Source organism: Triturus cristatus, chromosome 5_1 (genome assembly GCF_964204655.1).
Source record: "Triturus cristatus chromosome 5_1, aTriCri1.1, whole genome shotgun sequence".
Lineage (NCBI taxonomy): Eukaryota > Metazoa > Chordata > Amphibia > Caudata > Salamandridae > Triturus > Triturus cristatus.
The window spans coordinates 396,033,024-396,053,181 of record NC_140587.1 but is presented as its reverse complement, the minus strand read 5'-3'; the positions used below and the strand labels follow the sequence as shown (position 1 = coordinate 396,053,181).

Below are 20,158 nucleotides of genomic sequence, written 5' to 3'. Positions count from 1 at the left end.
CTGTGATTATCTGATTATGCCGCACTGGGACAAAGGCACAAGTTCAGGCTGACCTCGATAAAGTGTGGGCCAGATACAGGGACCAGGTTAGGCCTGCTGAACAAATTACCTTAAATCCTGGTTGCAGAGCATTGCGAGATAAGGCGTTGAGGATGCTTTGCACCGCGGAGGTGATGCATCGTGCTTCAGTTGTCCAAAAGCAGCTGCTCACAGTACCACAGCTGGGCCAGCATTGGCCCACTTCCAACGGTCCAGGACTGGGTTTAATGTGGTTGGAGCCTTTTCCGTCCCTGAGGCTCTCATCTGGACACCAGCCAACTAGCCCTTGGAGTCACTCTGGTGGTCCTGGGATCACAAAGCAGTCCGTCTTACTCAGGCAGGAAGGCAACAGAATAGCAGTCCTTCTTGAAGAGCAGCACAGCAGTACTTCTGTGTATTCCACATTCCAAAGGTGTACTCAAGAGTTGGGTTTGAGGGTCCAGTATTTATACCTGGTGCCCACTTTGAAGTATGAGAAAAGGTGTTTGGAGACTCCTGCCTGCCTGCCCTGGCCCCAGTTTTGTCTGGGGTCACAAAAGACTAGTGTCAAACCCTTTCTGAGTGTGCTCGACAGAGCCTTTGTGATATGCAACTGTGGTAGGTGAGAGCTTCTCCACCTCATCAAGTCAGGGGTGGCCCAGCATGCCAACACCCATTGCTCCTTTGTTTCACTGTCTCAGGCCACTACACAAAGACCAGCTACCAGCTGCACCTAGTCATGTGACCCAGGATAGAGACTGCAGGCACCAAATTGTTAGGATGAGAAAATGCCAACTTTCTAAAATTTTCAGAATTGCACCATAAAACCCAACTTTACCATTAAAGAGGGTTTTAAATTACAATTCTTTAGATACCAAACTCAACATTCCTACTTGCTCCCAATTGAAAGTTATCACATATTAGATGTAATAAATTAATCCAATGTTATCCTCTGGGAGAGGGAGGCCTTGCAGTAGTGGCAAAACAAATGTAAGGGTTTATCACTACTAGGATATCTTAAAGTTACACGTACACGCCCAACTGTTTAAACGCACTGCACCCCTCCCTATGGGCAACATAGAGCCTACCCTAGGGGTGACCTACATGGTTTAGGCCTAGCAAAATATATATTTTGCCACGTTGAAATGGCAGTTTAAACTGTACACACAGGCTGCAATGGCAGGCCTCGGACATGTTTAAAAGGCTGCTGAAGTGAGTGGCACAATAAGTGATGCAGGCCCACTAGCAGCATTTAATTTACAGGCCCTGGGTACATGTAGTACCACTTTATTAGGGACTTACAAATAAACTAAATGTGCCAATTGGGTGTAAGCCAATTTAACCATGTTTAAAGGAGAGAGCACAAGCACTTTAGCACTGGTAAACAGTGGCAAAGTGTGCTGAGTCCTAAGGCCAACAAAAAGGAGATCAGCAAAAAGTTTAAGGGAAGACCACCCTAAGGCTGACAGGTCTAACACGGTCAATACCTAGTTATGAAACTTTAGGGAATATGTGAGGCCATTCACTACAATTTGGTTTCCTGGGAAAAAGCTGTAGCAGAGCCACCATTTCTTCAGTGTTCACTACTGTTAAACTTTGCCCATCCAATTCCCTTTGGGCAGCCACCCTTCTATTTGGTACATCAGAAATATTCTCCTATTTTACACCCAGAAAACTGAAAAAGTATAAAGAATGTACCTCCTTTCTATGTCTGGTAGGTGTAAGCTAGATCATATTGTGAGTGTCCAAAAGGCCCACAGATAGTTTCTTTGCAATGAGCGAATCACTGAAGCAGTTCATCATAATTTTCCATTCATCAATGGTTATTTCCATTTCTCAGAAAATGATCCGATAGTGTTTTTACTCATATTCTAAAAATATATCAGTCATAATTAGAGGTTTTAGCTTAAAAACAGAAAGTAGTAGTACTTCGCTTTGCAGAGTGCTATCTTTAAAGAACTTAATGCCATGTATTATTCGTCAAATATTGATGCTTCATAGAACTTTCCATTTTTTTGCAGAAGGGAATTCTTGTGGATCCTAATTTGAAGCATTACAACAGATATGAGAGTTCCTTTGAAATCCATCTCCTTGAACATAAGTGCGTACCAAAGCCTGAACTTTCACTCTCCAATACCTGGGTTCCTCTCAGCATCATTATCATTGTTCTATTAATACTTGGACTATTTTCTGCTACTCTGACACAAATAAAGCTACTGGTTTTGGCATCATTCTATCCCACTAAGGAAAAGGAACGTCTTGTGTACCTACACACAAAACTACTGAAGAAAAGAAAAAAAACGAGATCCCAAAATGTGAGGACAGACATAAGCCAGGTAGTGAAGACTGTAAGTTATCAATTTATTTACATATTACATATTTCATTGCATTGTAATGTTGGATTTACATAATACTAATAATGCTACTGCTACTACTACTACTACTACTACTAATAATAATAATAATGATGATGGATTTTCACATAGTGTTTGTGAGAAACTGGGTCGTTGATAGAGCCCTGGTCAAAAAGCAACCACAATCCTTGTCAAGGTGAGCCACAAGTCAACCCTAAATTCACCTGTGCTCAACTCTCTAGTAGCTGGGCACAGAGCTGTCAGGCTTAACCTAGAGGCAATGTGTAAGGTATTTGTGCAACAATTCAAACAGCTATAGAGTGATTGCACCACACAAAAAGGATCCCACGTCAATTTAGAAAAAGTAAACTTATTTTAATAAATAAAACAAGACCAAAATGACAAACATCCAATCAGTAGAACCAAAGGTATATAATTATAGAGATTTTAGTGAAATAGGCACCAAAGAGCACAATGCACCATCTCTGAATATCTGGTTGCGCTGGACCGGGACAAAGTCACAAGTTCAGGGCGACCACGATGGAGCATGGGCTGGCTACAGGGACCCAGTTAGGCCTGCTGAACAAAGTACCTTAAATCCTGGTTTGCAGAACTTTGGATGGATTCGCATCAATTATGCATTGCGCAGCCGAAGTAATGCATCAGTTCCAAGATGCAGTTCGGCTGTGATGCAAGGGCCTGCGTCATCATGTATGATCCCGTCTATGGGGATTGTAATGCAAAGTCCGGTGTTCATGGTGTGGCATGCAGTTGGGGAGATGTGTCAATTTCAAAGCGCTGTGAGGCTGCAATGCAGTCTTTTTTCGAGGCTGCCATCGATGAGGGATGCAAGGGACTGTGGACTGAAATGGTGGTGTCTGAGGTCCAGTATCTAAACACAGTTGAGACTTTGAAGTGAGGTGAAGCTTCTAGAAGCATGCCTTTGAAGTGCACATAAGCCCTGCCTTCCTGGCCCTAGCTCCAGACTAACTACACTGGGTTTGCAGCCCTATGTGTGGAGACAGAAAACAGCCTGCTCAGGTGTAAATGGGGTTGGGCCCAACAACCCCCTCCCATCCTGCCAGTGATGGCCCATCTAGTCACACCGTATATCCCCATTGGGTGTGGCTGTCTAGGAGGAATACACAAAGCTCAACTGTCGCCCACACCCAGTCATGTGACCCAGAGATCAACCGAAGGCACCAAATGTCTACGGCACAAAATGCCAAATTTCTAAAAGTGTCATTTTCAGGATTGTAATTTAAAATCTGACTTCACCCTAAGTTAGGCTTTTAAATTGCTATTCCTGAGACACCAGACATTAACCTCTTCAATGCCTATGACGAGCTGGTCCCGTCATGGGCCGCGGTTGCGCTGTGCCCATGACGAGACCAGCTCGTCATAAACCCCGCCCGCTAATGAAAGCGCCGGCACAGGGCGGGGAAAGGGGCGGGCACTGAAGGGGTTAAGGAGTTGCCTGTTCCTTTTTGGAAATTACTCTTATAAAATGTAGTAAGGTAATTCAAATGTTATCCTATGGGAAAGGTAGGGCTTGCTGTAGTGAAAAATGAATGTAAGAGATTTTCACTACCATGACATGTAAAACTGAAAAGTACATGTCCTAATTTTTAAATACATTGGGCCCTGTCCTCTGGGCTGTCAGGGCCTACCATAGGGTTGACATATGTATTCAAATGAAAGGTTTGGGCTTGGCAAAAGGATTATTTTACAGGTCCAAATTACAGTGTAAAACTGCACATACAGGCTGCAGTGGCAGGTCTGAAACATATTTATAGGGCTATTTAAGAGGGTGGCATAATCAAGGCTGCAGGCCCACTGGTAGCATTTAATTTACAGGCCCTGGGCACAAGTAGTGCCACATTACTTAGTTAAATTAGATATGCCAGTTGGGTATAAGCATTCTACCATGTTTTAGAGAGAGCACAAGCACTTTAGCACTGGTTAGCAGTGGCAAAGTGTGCAGAATCCTAAAGCCAGCAAAATGAAGTCAGAATGGCCGAAGGCAAAAGGTTAGGGGAAAACCCTGCCACGGTAGTGTTCATACAGCACTTCTGTTGTTTCCAAGCATTATAAATAACAGATGTGACAATTACCTAAACTATGGTACTCATATAACGCTTCATACTCTTGACGAGGTTGAATGTTCTAACCATGCTGATTAGAGGACAGATTTTTTATATCCACTTGTGATCCAGCGATCAGGGATTGATAATTTTTCATAAACTCAGGACCATTTACACTACCCAACTAATCCCTTCATGGTGGAGTTCAGTGTGATGTAAGTTTATACCTATCTTACCACGAACACTATTGAACCTGCATTTCTCTTCATATAATTGTGGTGATGAACCCAAAGTTGAAGAGTTGATGGTGATAATTACGTACTCATTCAATTCTACTACATAATAACAGACTCAGTATGTTTAATTTATTATATTTATCGTAATAATATGAAATAAATGTTCATCAAGTACTGTCACACAATGCAAGTCATGAATAGTCATGGAGAACATATATATGCAATGGAGGGAAACAAACTCATACCAAATAATCAATGCATTGAAGGAGTTGAAAGGCGAAGAGAGAAAAGTTTCAGAGACAAATACATTTGCAAATGATTATGCAGTAACAGAATATCATCTATACTAACCTAAGTAGGGAACAGGGAAATCTACCCCTTTGGCCATAAAGGGCAGCAAGGCCCTCGAGAAGAGTCGAGTGGCAATAGATTAAGTCAGGAATCAGGAAACAAGTAGGCCTCTATCTGGAAAACAGCAAACCGACGCCAGCGACGACATCCCGCTAGCTAACACCAGCCAAACCGAACCTAACCACACCCACCGGGGCACCTCAATTATACCCTTAAACCTAAATATTCAACCCACATATGTTTCAAAGTAGAACGATTCTCCATCTCTCATTGGCTAAGGACGGGGTGTTCTATCACACCACTTTCATCATGACCGCTTAATTAAACGTCCCATTATCTTGAACATTCAGCGTTACTACAGATTCTACCCAGGAAACAATATTGAACACAATCATAGCACATATTTCCTGGAGTGTATTATATGTATCAACTGTGTCCAGTCTTTCACGCTTTCTCTGTTTGCCTCTGCCATCTCATGAGGAAGTATTATCGCTTCCACTTGCTTATCGAGTTTGTTTTTCTGAAGTTTGGCAGTCATACAAGGACACAAGTGCACTCACAGCTTCTGTGTTCTCTTCTATCTTTTACAGAATCATCTTTTTTTTCCATTAAATATTAACCCCAAACTGACATGCAGGAAAGTAGGAAATGTGCAACATCCCAGCATTGCACTAACCCATGCACAAACCATATTATTCCTAGCAATTATTATTAACGTGCATAAAAGCAGCATTAGTCTTTCATTCAAAGCACTAATGGCCTAGTTCTCATGCATTAGTACACATATTAAGTTTACTCATGCGCAAAAGCATTTCCCCTTATTTTAGCGGTTTTTATTAATATTTTTCACAGCACACTGTTAATGTATGTTACTGAGGGTTCAATCTGAGCAGGTTTTATTTTCTCAAAACCCTACTCCATCACTTGCCTTGAACATCTGTACTGTTGAAGTTGTGAGACTCTTTCTTAAAGTCCTTGAGTAGTATTTCTTTGACAGTATTCTGTATGGTCACTGTTGTTTGCCACTGGTAGCACCAGTCCCATCTGAAAGGTAGTCAGTTTAGGGTTAGATTTAACTGTGGCTTCCATTGGTAATAACCCTATATCCGTAAGGGTTAGGATGGTGGTTCAAATGATTTCAGAATCAGGCCAACCTCCTCCAGTCAGCTGGACTAGATTTCACACTAAGAGTTAGAACTCTTCCTACATTAAGATGCGTCTAGGATTGATCAAGGTTGGCTAGAGACTTCATGCCAGCATGAGACAGGCTACAGCTCTACGACCAGTGTGCTCTTTTGATTTCCTCCAAAGTGTGAATATGTCTCCCAGGTTTGCATGTAGTTGCAACACGTTTATCTCCTAAATAATTAAACCAATATATGTAAGCTTTCGACACTTGTAAATACATTATAAAAATACCTGTTTATAGCTTAGAATTTAGAGCTTAATATTACATTTAAAAAACTGTGCACTCAGATAATTTTCAGAGAGATTGTTTGAATAACTGAAAGTGTTTTTTACATATTTCCATTGATTCACAACAATTTCATCTATGAAAGTGAACACTCCTTTTTAAATGACTGGGATTCAGAACTCTATCTTTGTATGATAGGGAAAGGGATACTGGCCTCATAGAGAGTTCGGCAGAGTGAGAACCACTCCGTAATCGGCAGGGTTCCTGCTCTGCCAAACTTGCATTTACCCGTCTCATTTAGAAGCGAGCAAAAAGCAGGGTTTCTCACTCTAAAGTCTCTAATTTCTATCTCCCAAAAGTGCATGCACCATCCAAAAACAGGAAGGAGTTTGAACAGAAAACAAAAGAGTCAATCGTCTACAAGCTATTTTCAAGGTGATCTAATCGTCATAAGATGATGTGGCATCAACACAATAGTAACTACACTGACTGTACTACCTCAGTCTCCTCTCGTGGAAAAAGAAAATTCATTGAGAAAATGGATATAAGATTGCAGCGGAACTAATTAAGTTGATCAGATAGTTGTGAGCATGTGTATTAGCTTTTACTTTGTCCTGAAGTATTGGTAGTAATGTAATGTAATGTAATAGAATCTTATAAAGCGCACTGCAACTCAACGAGCATCCTGGCGCTAAAAGAGGGAAAGCAGGGAATTAGAGACAAATATAGAGATATTAAATTTTTAGGAAAGAGCCAAGTTTTAAAAGTAAACGAGAGACCCTAAGATCATTCAGCTGCCGCAACCCCAGGGGGAAGAATAAAGGACTCAGATGGAAAAATATTAAATTCTTGGAAAAAGCCAGGTTTTAAGTTGTTTACGAAAGACCAAAAGGTCTTTTATCTGACGCAACTCCAGGGGCAAAGCATTCCATAGTCTCGCAGCTGCGACACTAAAAGCTTGTTCCCCAAACCTAGCTCTTCTAATTCGAGGTACTCCCACCTGGCAGGCCGTGGAGGATCGAAGGCAACGAGAGGGTATATACCAGCGAAATTTAATCTGCAAAGGTAGGGGACCCATACCATGCAGTGCCTTGAACACAACACAGAGGGACTTAAAATAGATCCTCTGTGTTATGGGGAGCCAATGTAGCTCCGCAAGGGCCTGAGTGGAGGAAGAATGACGGGGGCGCATCAGAGCCAGCTTAGCTGCCATATTCTCAACTCGCTGCAATTTCCCGATCAGAAATCGAGGGGATTCCAACAGCAATGAGTTACAGTAGTCCAATCTGCTCAGGATCACACTCCTGACTATCAGGGGACGCACATGAACTGGTAGCAGGGGGAGAATCTTCCTCAAATATCTTGCAAGAGAGAAACAAGTCCCCAGAGTCTTATTAACATGTGACTCCAAGGACAGCTTTTCATTAAATATAACTCCCAAGTTGCGGATTGCCCCAACAGGTTGTAGTGGGGGATCTGCAGGAAGAGGCCAGAAATTGACCGGGAGGGAGGGGGAGACTTTCCCGCCCAAAGTACAAAGAATTTCAGTTTTGTCTGTATTGAATTGCAGTGAGTTAGATCTTAACCAACAAGCCACATTCTGCATACATGCGTGAAAATTCTCCAGGAAGGACAACTGCTCACCCTCCAGTGATAAAATCAACTGGGTGTCGTCTGCATAGTTTACTAAACCTATGCCGTAGGATTTTATAATATCCACCAGAGGACGCATGTAAACATTGAACAGGATGGGGCTTATTACAGACCCCTGCGGTACACCATGCTAACTTTTAGTGAATTTGGACTGAAAGGGGGGGAGAGCTACGGCCTGGCTTCTATCCGAAAGATATGACTGGAACCATTTCAGAGCCAGACCCGTCACCCCCGCTCCATTCAGCCGCTCCAGGAGGACCCTATGATTGACCGTGTCGAATGCGGCAGACAGATCTAATAGGATCAAGATGGCATGATGACCCTTGTCTGAAAGCAAACGAAGATCATCCAACACGGTCAAAAGGGCGGTCTCCGTCCCATGCCCCGGGCGGAAACCAAACTGGACCTCGTCCAGAAGGTTGTTTGCTTCGAGGAACTGGGAAAGTACTCGGCTCACATAGCGCTCAAGGATTTTGAATGGGTAAGGGAGGAGTGAGATAGGTCTATAGTTTTTTAAACACTCTGGGTTGAGTGAAGGCTTCTTCAGAAGGGGGGAGACAACCGCTTGCTTCCAGCAGGGAGGGACTGTCCCATTAGACAGGGATTGATTACACAACTGTCTAAGTGGAGGAAACAGTTCAGATTTGAACGCTTTCCAGACCTTGTGTGCAAAAGGGTCCAAGGGTGAGCCGGAGGAAATCCCCATGGCAAGTTGCTCAAATACCTCTATAGAGAGGGCATCAAAATTATCCAAAACGGGGATCACATCCGGGGCTCTTCCTGATGCTCTTGTTGCCACCTGTTTTTCCTCTGTGGGACCGTCGGTCTTAGCCGACCTGTTGTTTTCTTCCAACCCTTCTATAATTTTACCAATTTTTTCGTTAAAAAAGACAGCTAGGCTATCGCAGAGTTCTTGTGTGGGAAGGACCTTATTTTTTGTACATGTTGGATTGGCAATATCATTCAGAATATTAAAAATGCTCTTAGAGCTGTTTGGAGCTTTTAAAATTATCTCGGCGAAGTACTCAGCTTTTGCAGCAGCAATACTTTCCTTATAACCTGAAATTCTCACTTTCCAGCGAGTTTTATCTGCATCCGAATATCCCTGCCTCCATTTTCGCTCAGCCTGTCTACATTCCAGTTTAAGCTTTTTCAGGGCAGCATTGTACCATGGTGCAGAGAGTTTGCCATCTCTTCTAAGCCTTTTCTGTGGAGCGATCCGATCCAGATGGTTCTTAATGTGTAGACAAAAAGAGGTGTAGTTGTCACCCACTTCTTTCCCCGGGTCGAACAGACCTTCCAAATGGAATGTCGGGGAGGAGGTGATATTCCTCAGCAGGCCTTTCCATTCCCTGCCAAGAGAGCATCTTACCTCCTTCCTTGCCATATTGCTAGCGTAGATATTAAACACATCAAATTTTATCAAATAATGATCAGACCAGCCGACTGGGGTCACACTTACAACTTCCATTGAATCTTCCCTGGCAAATATCAGATCAAGTATATGCCCCCCGGTATGTGTAGGCTCCGCCAACCACTGTCACGACTTCCCGATTCTCCTCAGGATCTGGGCGATGCTCAAAGGGGTCCACCTCCTGACGTCCCCAAACTCTGATTCAAGACACTCCAGAGTGTTGAGGCTATCAGGCGAGGGAAAGGATAGGGTAGGAGCAGCGTGGGAAGGGACACCTGAAAAATAAAGAACATGCCATTAATAACTTCCCACAGGCTACCTACTCTCATAGAGTCTCACTAGTTCTCACTCCTACCTGCCAAGGTATCTCCCTGACGATAGTCCCTCTAACAGTACCAGTCTTCTCTCAGAGTTGACAGGGCAAGCATCTGTACTGAAACCAACAAATGCGAAAGGTTAACAGAGGAGTCCCTGACGATTCACTCCCACCACATCTTCACCCTCTCACGTCCTCATACGTACCAAACTACCCTCCCCAAACTCTTTGTACACTGGAACTGAAGGACGAATTGGTATCAAATGAAAAGCCTCAAAAGAACCCTTTCAGTCAGGGTTACTCTCTTCCACCCAATTGTCTTGTATGCTTCAACGGTGGATCCTGCTACTCCTACGTGTTTACTGAGGGTTTCTAACATCCGTCGCTCAAACGAAAGTAATTGGCTGGCTCCACCCACATGGCTGCCAGATGGCCGCTAACAAAGAAAACAGCTATAACAATGAAAGTACCCCAAAACAGGTGCCTTGACTCCTGCCCAGGTCGTGGCCGCCGTGCGAACCTCCACGGCTTCCCTGCCACTGGGTGTTGACTTCGTATCTTGCTTCTCCCGCACCGAGGTTACGGTGTCTCGAATCACTGTCTCATTCACCTCCTGTGCGCCATGCAGCGCGTCACGAATCAACCCGGACTTGCTCCGATGAATCCTCCTGCGAACACCTGCCGTTAGCTCACGGCAGGACCGGGAATGGTTACACGAGTCTCAAGTCTCTCCTCCTACACCGGAAGAGCGGAAAGTCGAGCCGCAGCAGCGTGAATGCCCCCTGCTGCTCCCAAGTTCCAGAATCACGAACAACGTCCTGATGCGTTGTTCGTGTCTATAAAGTCTTTAGCCCCTCCCCTCATCTGGGGTTGCTGGGACTTGTAGTTCCGCCTGATGTTACTCGGAACAACGTAGGCGCCCTGGCCCTCAAACCCTGACAGTACGCCCCCCTCCCCAGCGCCTCCTTGACCCTGGTTTCTCAGGATTGCGGGCATGAAACAGACGGACCGCCTGTGGGGCGTGTACGTTCGTGCTAGGCTCCCACGAGTGGTCTTCGGACGGGTACCCCTTCCAAGAGATCAGATACCACAATCTTCCTTGCCTGAACTTCGAGTCCAGAATGCATTTCACTTCGTACTCCAGCTGGCCGTCCTATACTATCGGAGGCGTAGATTGGCTCCTGACATTCCTTGCTGGTTTCATAAGGCCACAGTGGAATACGGGATGAATCCGTAAGGAAGCCGGCAGTTTCAACTGATACGCCACAGGGTTGATTCTCCGTACCACCGTGTAGGGTCCGATGTACCTAGGATGAAAGATGCTGCGCCGCCGAAAGCGGATGTTTTTCGTGGAGAGCCATACTCGGTCCCCCACCCGGTAAACCGGTCCTTCCTGCCTGTTGCGATCGGCCCATTTCTTGTACTGTTGCTTGGCTCGCAACAAGTTGGTCTGTAGTTTTTTATGGAGTCGTACGAGGCGGTCTACTTGCTCCTTCACCGCAGGCTGGTTTTGTACTTCTCTTGGAATGACCAAAGGCAGCGTTGAGGCATGAAAGCCATGATTGGCTCTGAACTGTGTTTCTTTAATAGAGCTGTGCCAGGTGTTATTGTACGACAGCTCTGCCAACCACAACAAAGAAACCCAAGATTCTGTCGCTTCTTCAGAAATACAGCGCAAGTATTTCTTGAGAGTTTGATTTAGGCGCTCGGTCTGCCCATCAGTTTGTGGGTGAAAACTGGTGGACAGAGCGGCTTTCACTTGAAGGGCCTTGCACCATGTGCACCAGATGCTTGCCACAAATTGGGGCCCCCGTCTGAAACTATAACCCGCGGCAGACCATGTAAACGCACCACCTGCGCCAAGAGCATCTGCGCAGTTTGCCCTACCGTGGGAAGGTTCTTGCAAGGAATAAAATGTCCCATTTTAATCAGGCTATCTACCACCACCAAGATGGCTGTAAATCCTTGATCCGAGGGTAGGCCGAGAACAAAATCCAAACTGATCGTGTGCCACGGTTGTGGTGGTGTGGGCAACGGCAGCAATTTCCATTTTGCCTTGCTGTGTTCTCCTTTTGCCCGAGCACAGGTCTCGCAGTGAGACACGCAACGTTTGACATCTGTGACTATACCATCCCACCAGAAATGTCTTTGCACCAACTGTAGCGTTTTCTGGTTTCCGGGGTGCCCGGCCAGCACCGTATTGTGACACCAGTTGAAAGCCTGTATCCGTAGCTCCTGTGTGGGCAAAAACAACCTGTTTTTGTGAAGTGGTATTCCGTGTTTCAGAACCCTACAGGGGTCTTGCTCCACCCAGCGCTGCCACCGCATCGGGGATCGGCTGTCTTTGACCTGATCCACGAACTTCTCTGCTGTGGTCACACACAGGACCTTCTCAGGAGGTACTATAGCTTCCAGTGGTTGTTGCGGGGCTGCTTCGCCCTCTCCAATCCTCGATAAAGAGTCTGCTTTCCGATTATTTGAGCCCGGACGAAACGTCACCACAAACTCATATTCCGCGAAGAATAACATCCATCTGAGCTGTCTCTGCGAGAGAAGCCTTGCCGTCTTCATATATTGCAGGTTCTTGTGGTCGGTGTATACGATGACCGGATGATGGGCCCTCCATAAGTAATGTCTCCACTCCTGGAAGGCTTTCTTGATAGCCAACAATTCTTTTTCTGCGACTGAGTAATTGAGTTCCGCAGGACCTAGTTTTTTCGACAAGAACGCCACCGGAAGTAACTGTCCTGTAAGCTTGTCTCGTTGAGACAACACCGCCCCTACCGCGACGTTGGAGGCATCTGCCTCTACAATGAATGGGACATCGGTTTGTGGGTGTCGCAAGATGGGAGCAGTACAGAAGGCTTCTTTCAGATGGCTGAAGGCTTCCATGGCTTCAGGTGTGCAAATAAATACGGCCCCCTTTCTCAACAACCTAGTGATGGGAGAAGCTAGTTGAGAAAAATGAGATATGAACCTCCGGTAATAATTAGAGAACCCAAGGAAAAACTGTACATCTCTCACACTGCGAGGCACCGGCCACTCCTGTACTGCTTTCACCTTTCTCTCAGCCATCCGAAAACCCCATGGACTCAGAATCACTCCCAGGAACTCAACTTCCTTCACTCCAAACTCGCTCTTGCTAATCTTGCAATATAACCGCTGTTCTTGTAATCTTTGGAGAACCAGTAGTACATGACTCACATGTTGTTCGGGGGAGACCGAGAAAACCAAAATGTCATTGATATATACTATGACAAATCTGTCGATGTACTCCTTCAACACGTCATTCAAAAAATATTGGAACGCCGCCGGGGCATTACAAAGCCCGAACGTCATCACCAGGTATTCGAAAAGACCGAATCTGGTTTTGAACGCGGTTTTCCATTCATCCCCCTGGCGGACTCGAACCAGATGATAGGCCCCTCTTAGATCGAGCCGGGTGTAAATGGTGGCCAGCAACACGGGGATGAGTGGCAACGGGTACCGATTTATGACGGTGTTTTTATTCAACATGCTGTAATCGATGCACGTTCGAAGATCGCCATTCGCCTTCGCAATAAAGAATAGAGGAGAAGCTGCGGGCGAGCGGGATGGGCGGATAAACCCCAATTCACAGAATTTATCTAAATATTCCCGCAGGTGTTTGGTCTCGGGCTCGGATAAAGCATACACCCTACACGAGGGCATAGCCGCCCCATCCACCAAGTCTATCCTACAATCATATTCGCGATGGGGAGGCAGGGTCTCCGCTTCCTTTTCGCAAAAGACACCCTGATACCCGGCATATTCCGGCGGTAACTCGGTCTCTTTTTCGACTGCAGTGGCCACCTGCCAAATCTGTGCTAGGGCGAGCGTAGAAGAGACTGATACCCTGTTCTTCATACACTGCTCTATACAATCACTGGAGTCGAAACAAATAGTTTTGTTTCTCCAATCCATAGTCGGATTATGCCTCCATAACCACGGCATTCCCAATATAATCTCGTATTGAGGGGCTTCGATGATATTCAACCTGATCTCTTCCACATGATCCTGCATCTCGCCACGGAGAACCAATTCTACCTCCTCCGTCTGTTCGGTGATTGGACCAGAGGTCAGAGGCGTCCCATCCACCGCTAGCACCGTCTCCGGTTTGGTAACTGGGACCCTAACCAACCCCAACCGGTGTACCAACCCGTCATCCATGAAGTTGCCTGTGGCCCCTGAATCGATCATTGCAAGAACCGGATGTGTGGCTGGACCGTTCTTCAGGAGCATGGGCAGGACAATATGGGTTTCGGTCGTCTTTCTCTCACCCATCGCCAGCGACGGCAATCTACACTCTGTGGCGATTACATCACTCTCTGACTTTTCGGTCGGAATTGTGCCTCCACTGGCAGTGATGGCCACCCTTTTCCCCACGAAACCTGTAGTTCTTTTCTTGGGCTTCAGGGGACACTCCCTTACGTAATGTCCCTTCTTCCCGCAGTACATACAGAGTCCCAGGACTCTGCGACTGTCTCTCTCGGTTTTAGACAACGGGGGTCGAAGTGCTCCCACTTCCATAGGTTCAGGACCAGAATCCCGAGCTACGTTCGGGGCACGGCTGTCCTGATCCCATCCGACTGCTGCCCTTTCGCCTTTTCTCCGATCCCCCCCCCTCTCTCGGTGAGCCTGTGATCAAGGCATAGCGTTAGATTGATTAAATCCGTGAAGGTCTTGGGTTGGGGGTCTATCTGTGCCAGCACGTCTTTAAGATCGTCCTTCAACCCCTGATAGTACAAGGCCATTCTTTTCTCTTCGGGCCACGCGGTCTCCCCCACTAGCCGATTAAACGTCGTCATATACGTGATCAAGTCTTTCTTGCCCTGGTGTAATTCCAGCAGCTCTCGATCGGCACTGAGAGTGATAGCCCTGCGGTCGAACACCCATTCGAACTCTGTCCGAAAAGCGTTCCAGTCGGTCAGCAGCGGATCATCGTTTCTAACCAAAGGCACCGCCGAATTGGCGGTGTCCCCTGTTAGATACGATACAGCAAAAGCCACCCTAGAATGATTTGTAGGGAACGACGACGGACGACAGGAGAAGTGAAGCGTGATTTGCGTGAGGAAAGTCTGTATCTTTAATGGGTCGCCCGCATACCTCTCGGGACTAGCCAAAGGAATGGGCGGGGATACAGTTACCTGAATTTGTGGCGGTCCTGCAACCACATCAAAAGGGTTCCTAGCTTGTCTATCCACCCTCTCCCGTAAAGCTGCTGTCTCAGCACGAGACGCAACCAACTCTTGTTGTACTGCCGCTAGGGCTTGTATCACATCCTCTAACGTTGCCATCTTTGCGAATGGCCCAGACCGGGAGGAGATGATATCTTAGGTTCGTGATTCTGTCACGACTTCCCGATTCTCCTCAGGATCTGGGCGATGCTCAAAGGGGTCCACCTCCTGACGTCCCCAAACTCTGATTCAAGACACTCCAGAGTGTTGAGGCTATCAGGCGAGGGAAAGGATAGGGTAGGAGCAGCGTGGGAAGGGACACCTGAAAAATAAAGAACATGCCATTAATAACTTCCCACAGGCTACCTACTCTCATAGAGTCTCACTAGTTCTCACTCCTACCTGCCAAGGTATCTCCCTGACGATAGTCCCTCTAACAGTACCAGTCTTCTCTCAGAGTTGACAGGGCAAGCATCTGTACTGAAACCAACAAATGCGAAAGGTTAACACAGGAGTCCCTGACGATTCACTCCCACCACATCTTCACCCTCTCACGTCCTCATACGTACCAAACTACCCTCCCCAAACTCTTTGTACACTGGAACTGAAGGACGAATTGGTATCAAATGAAAAGCCTCAAAAGAACCCTTTCAGTCAGGGTTACTCTCTTCCACCCAATTGTCTTGTATGCTTCAACGGTGGATCCTGCTACGCCTACGTGTTTACTGAGGGTTTCTAACATCCGTCCCTCAAACGAAAGTAATTGGCCGGCTCCACCCACATGGCTGCCAGATGGCCGCTAACAAAGAAAACAGCTATAACAATGAAAGTACCCCAAAACAGGTGCCTTGACTCCTGCCCAGGTCGTGGCCGCCGTGCGAACCTCCACGGCTTCCCTGCCACTGGGTGTTGACTTCGTATCTTGCTTCTCCCGCACCGAGGTTTCGGCGTCTCGAATCACCGTCTCATTCACCTCCTGTGCGCCGTGCAGCACGTCACGAATCAACCCGGACTTGCTCCGATGAATCCTCCTGCGAACACCTGCCGTTAGCTCACGGCAGGACCGGGAATGGTTACACGAGTCTCAAGTCTCTCCTCCTACACCGGAAGAGCGAAAAGTCGAGCCGCAGCAGCGCGAATGCCCTCTGCTGCTCCCAAGTTCCAGAATCACGAACAACGTCCTGACGCGTTGTTCGTGTCTATAAAGTCTTTAGCCCCTCCCCTCATCTGGGGTTGCTGGGACTTGTAGTTCCGCCTGATGTTACTCGGAACAACGTAGGCGCCCTGGCCCTCAAACCCTGACACCCACTGGGTAAGGGACAGATCCATACAGGATTGTAATAGATTATTATATCCTGGATCCATACTTCCATTAGCCCAAAGATTAAAATCCCCCAGTATAAGGAGCCTAGAGTGTGCAAGCGCCATGTTACTAAACACGTCTACCAGGTTTTTTTGTAGCAGGAGACTAGCTGCTCCCGGCGGCCTGTAGCAGATAATACCCATCAGCACCTGGTGCCCAAGAGTGTTTAGGGCGAAACCCAGCAGTTCAACCCCTTCAACCATGTCAATAGCTATGGGCGACACATTCCATACCTCCTTAAAGAAGATTCCAACCCCTCCGCCTCTACCGTTTGGGTGGGGTTTATGGAAAGCCTTATAGCCCTGCGGGCAGGCTAGACCAAGTTCTAGATCAGAGTCCGGATGGGTCCAGGTCTCTGTTACTGCCAGAGCGTCTAAATCATGAAGTTCCAGCAGTCCTGATGAATCTTCAGAATACTAATGGAGAAACATGTAGACATTTTTGTTTTAATATTTAGTAGTTTAATACCATCTGGAGTGCCACTGGTGTATTTGTCTGATACCATTTTTAATGATCATCATGATTTTCCTGTAGTATTTTTCGGATTGGGGAACTCAGTCAGGTAATGGCCTCAAATGCAATGAGACATCACAGGGTTTTCGAGTTGTATGTCAAAATAAACTTTTAAAAATAGTGCACTACCATAATATCATAGGCAAAATAGCGAAGACCCAAATGTTGAGAAGATAAGTGCATATGGGCAAGCATATATTTGATATTCTGAACCCCATCTCTATAAGCTATGATGATAAATGTATTATCAATGTAGATATATGTGGAGTAAAGTAAAGCAAACATATTCTTACCTATATATTCTTCTCTTCTGATGTTTTGGCCCACAGTCGTTTTTCTAGGATCTTATGGTAGCACAATATTTTTGGAACACTATTTATGTGAAATACCATTCTAAATCACTGGTTATGGGATGTATGAAAACTATCTAACTGAATGGAGCTATCCTGTCTGCTGGGCTTTACACATACAAGGCTGTAGGTGAGTCCATTAATTTGACACCTTCTGAAGAACTGGACCCCAGAAGGCTTGAAACACTAATTCTAGTGTCCATCTATATCAAGAATGCAACACAATAATGAATGCAGCCTTCAAACCTGAACAGGAGATTGCACCTCTGCTCCCCAGTGCCCTCAGATCTTAGCATTGGAGTCACTGGGATTGACTGTGGAGCGAATGTAAGTTAAATTCCAGCAGAAGGTCTTTTGAAAAGGCCAGAGGTCAATACCTATTCCACCAGGAAGGAAAATCAGCAATTCAGAAGACTCCTCTGTTCTTTACCCATAAGCAAATGAGTAATGGTCCAAATGGATAACTGTGTTGCAAATCATTTTTGAACACTCTGAGTGGTACCAAGACCTCTCTCTTGGTATGAGTGGATTTCCAGGAAGCACATGTCTCAAATTTCATCTCACTTCCTTATTGGTAGCTCACATAAGGCTGGATACACAAAAGGTTGTTTAGTTGATTGTCCATGGTAGTTTTGTCCTACGTGGACTTTTGTCTAGACCATGATAACATCCTCCCCATCTGATGAAGGATTAGAACTCAAGTGAACAAACTCTCTTTGTGTTATGAGTTGGGACACCACTCTTCTGTGTGACTTCATGACTACATTCTACGAGAAGGTGACACACAGAGTGAATGCTCTGCTAGTTCCATGGTCCCCTTGCCATCTATCCAATTTCCCATCATTTCCTCTTCCAATTTGCTCTTGCACCGCTGCAAAGCAAAACCCATTCCCACTGTAATAGTTTACTTTGCCCAAGGATGGCCTGGTTACTTATTTTTTGTGAGTTTACAGTGGACCAAGAATGAGTTCTCCTGTGCTCCCTGGCCCTTTAGACAGCTCAAGTCTGTCATATCTGCAGGTTCACCTCTTGGTTTGAAGGCTGAATAGCCTAGGGTACAGATATTAGGTTTGTTCATTTTGGTGATTTCTTTTCTACAGATCTCTTGTGATGGTGCTTTTGTGCTGCAGTTGAACATTCTGGGTTCGTTTGGTTGGTCTGAGTGCCCTTGATTTATTGTATGTAGGTCTGTGGGAGAATTTTTCACACCTCTGGCCTACAGTTATCCCTAGTCCCAGTTTGTCTTCAGCGTCCTCCATTACGGTCCTTATTGGATTCCAGAACTTTTTTCAGTGGACATTATGCTACGTCAAAATGAGATTGGTTGTAGACCTCTCTCTCCTCTACCTCCAAACTCGTCACAGAGGGCGATATCAGTCTCACCATTGTAACACCAGATCTTCATGATCCTCATCAGACCTCTTTCAATCGTTTCTGGTCAAAGGGCATGCCAAAGCTCCTATTCCTCTTTGACTAGCCACTTTTGCCCACTTTTCAAAAACAATGATCTGACTCTGGAAATTTAAAAGATGTTGCGCCAAACAGGTCTACTCTTCCTTGATAAATTAATGCTGATCAGTATTGCCACTTTGTTAAAGCAATTTATCTTCAGAAATCACCTCCTATGTGAGTTCCATTGAGGGCTCAGGTCAGGACACAGCACTGAAAACTCCATGTTCACTCAACTACTGGTATTTTGGCGGAGGTAAATGCTCACTTCTCATACTCCTTAACTTATGCTTTGCATTTGATATCTCTGATCATGATGTTCTCCTAAGTTAATAAATGACAGAATGGGCATCGAAGGTAGTTTTCAAATGGCTCAAATCTTATCTTGTTATTAAATCACAACGCATCAAAATATGAAGCTCTCGCTCAACAACTACAGCTTGACTTTTCAGATGCCCTCAAAACTCCCAGCTTGCCTCCGTACTATATAATCTAAATGTCAAACCCTTCAGTGAAATCTTTTCAAAACTCTTGGGGACAGATTTACTAACGTTTCACACAATGCAACAGAGCACCAAAGAACAACACCACACCTACTAAAAAATATGCTGAGTTGTTGCTCTCTCCCTTAGTGCTGGTGCACTTTTGGCTGCCTTGTGCCAATGCACAAACCCTTGCACCATGGTGCAAGGGTGTGTATGTGATGTCAAACAGGATTTTTACTGTAAGGGTACCCTTCCTGTACAAAATGCTATGCTTTGACAAAGTGGAACACTTTCCGCCAGTATTTAATTTGTAAAAGACAGAGTGTCGGTGCCTGAAGCTCTGGTCAGAAGCCCATAGCCAGTGCAAATAAATGTAAGTGCACTGAATAGAATAGTTGGTTGCCTTAAATCAACCTCATGACTCTTTAATCCACTACCATGCACCAGGCATGGCCGACACAGGTAAGAGCGGGTGGTGGGGTAAGTCGAAAGACAACAGGATAGGTAAAATATAATAAAAACACTTACCTTTGCGCATCCAAGTAATAATTAAATAACAATTATTTTCTAACTGATAATTAATTATTAAATTGTTTATTAATTCTGTAAATTGTTTAATCACTTGAGATGTTTATATAATCTGTGTGTGTGTGTGTTAATGTGGTAATATTGTTTATAGTTACACTTTTATATTTTTCATAAATTAACAGGGTTATGCAAATATGTAATGTGTTTGAAGTGAACTAATTTCTATACTGGTGCTCAGACTAGGTTGGGAATAGTAAATGTAATCCCTCCGAAGTCCAACGCTTTGCCTACTCTTGCACAGACTGGAGTGGGAATAGTAAATATTACCCCTCCGAAGACCAACCCTTTCCCTACTGTTGTACAGATTGGAGTGGGAATAGTAAATGTAACATCACCGAATTCCAACACTTTCCAACTTTTGTACAGACTGGAGTG

At 45.4% G+C, this 20,158-nt stretch overlaps 1 protein-coding gene across 1 annotated transcript in view; it reads left to right on the top strand.

The window, feature by feature from the left end:
* DCSTAMP (dendrocyte expressed seven transmembrane protein) overlaps positions 1 to 20,158 on the top strand; it is a 183,490-nt gene that overhangs the window by 138,683 nt on the left and 24,649 nt on the right. The window contains exon 3 of the mRNA XM_085604077.1: positions 2,040 to 2,366. Within this exon, the coding sequence (XP_085460203.1) occupies positions 2,040 to 2,366 (327 nt within the window). The remainder of the gene's footprint in view (positions 1 to 2,039; positions 2,367 to 20,158) is intronic.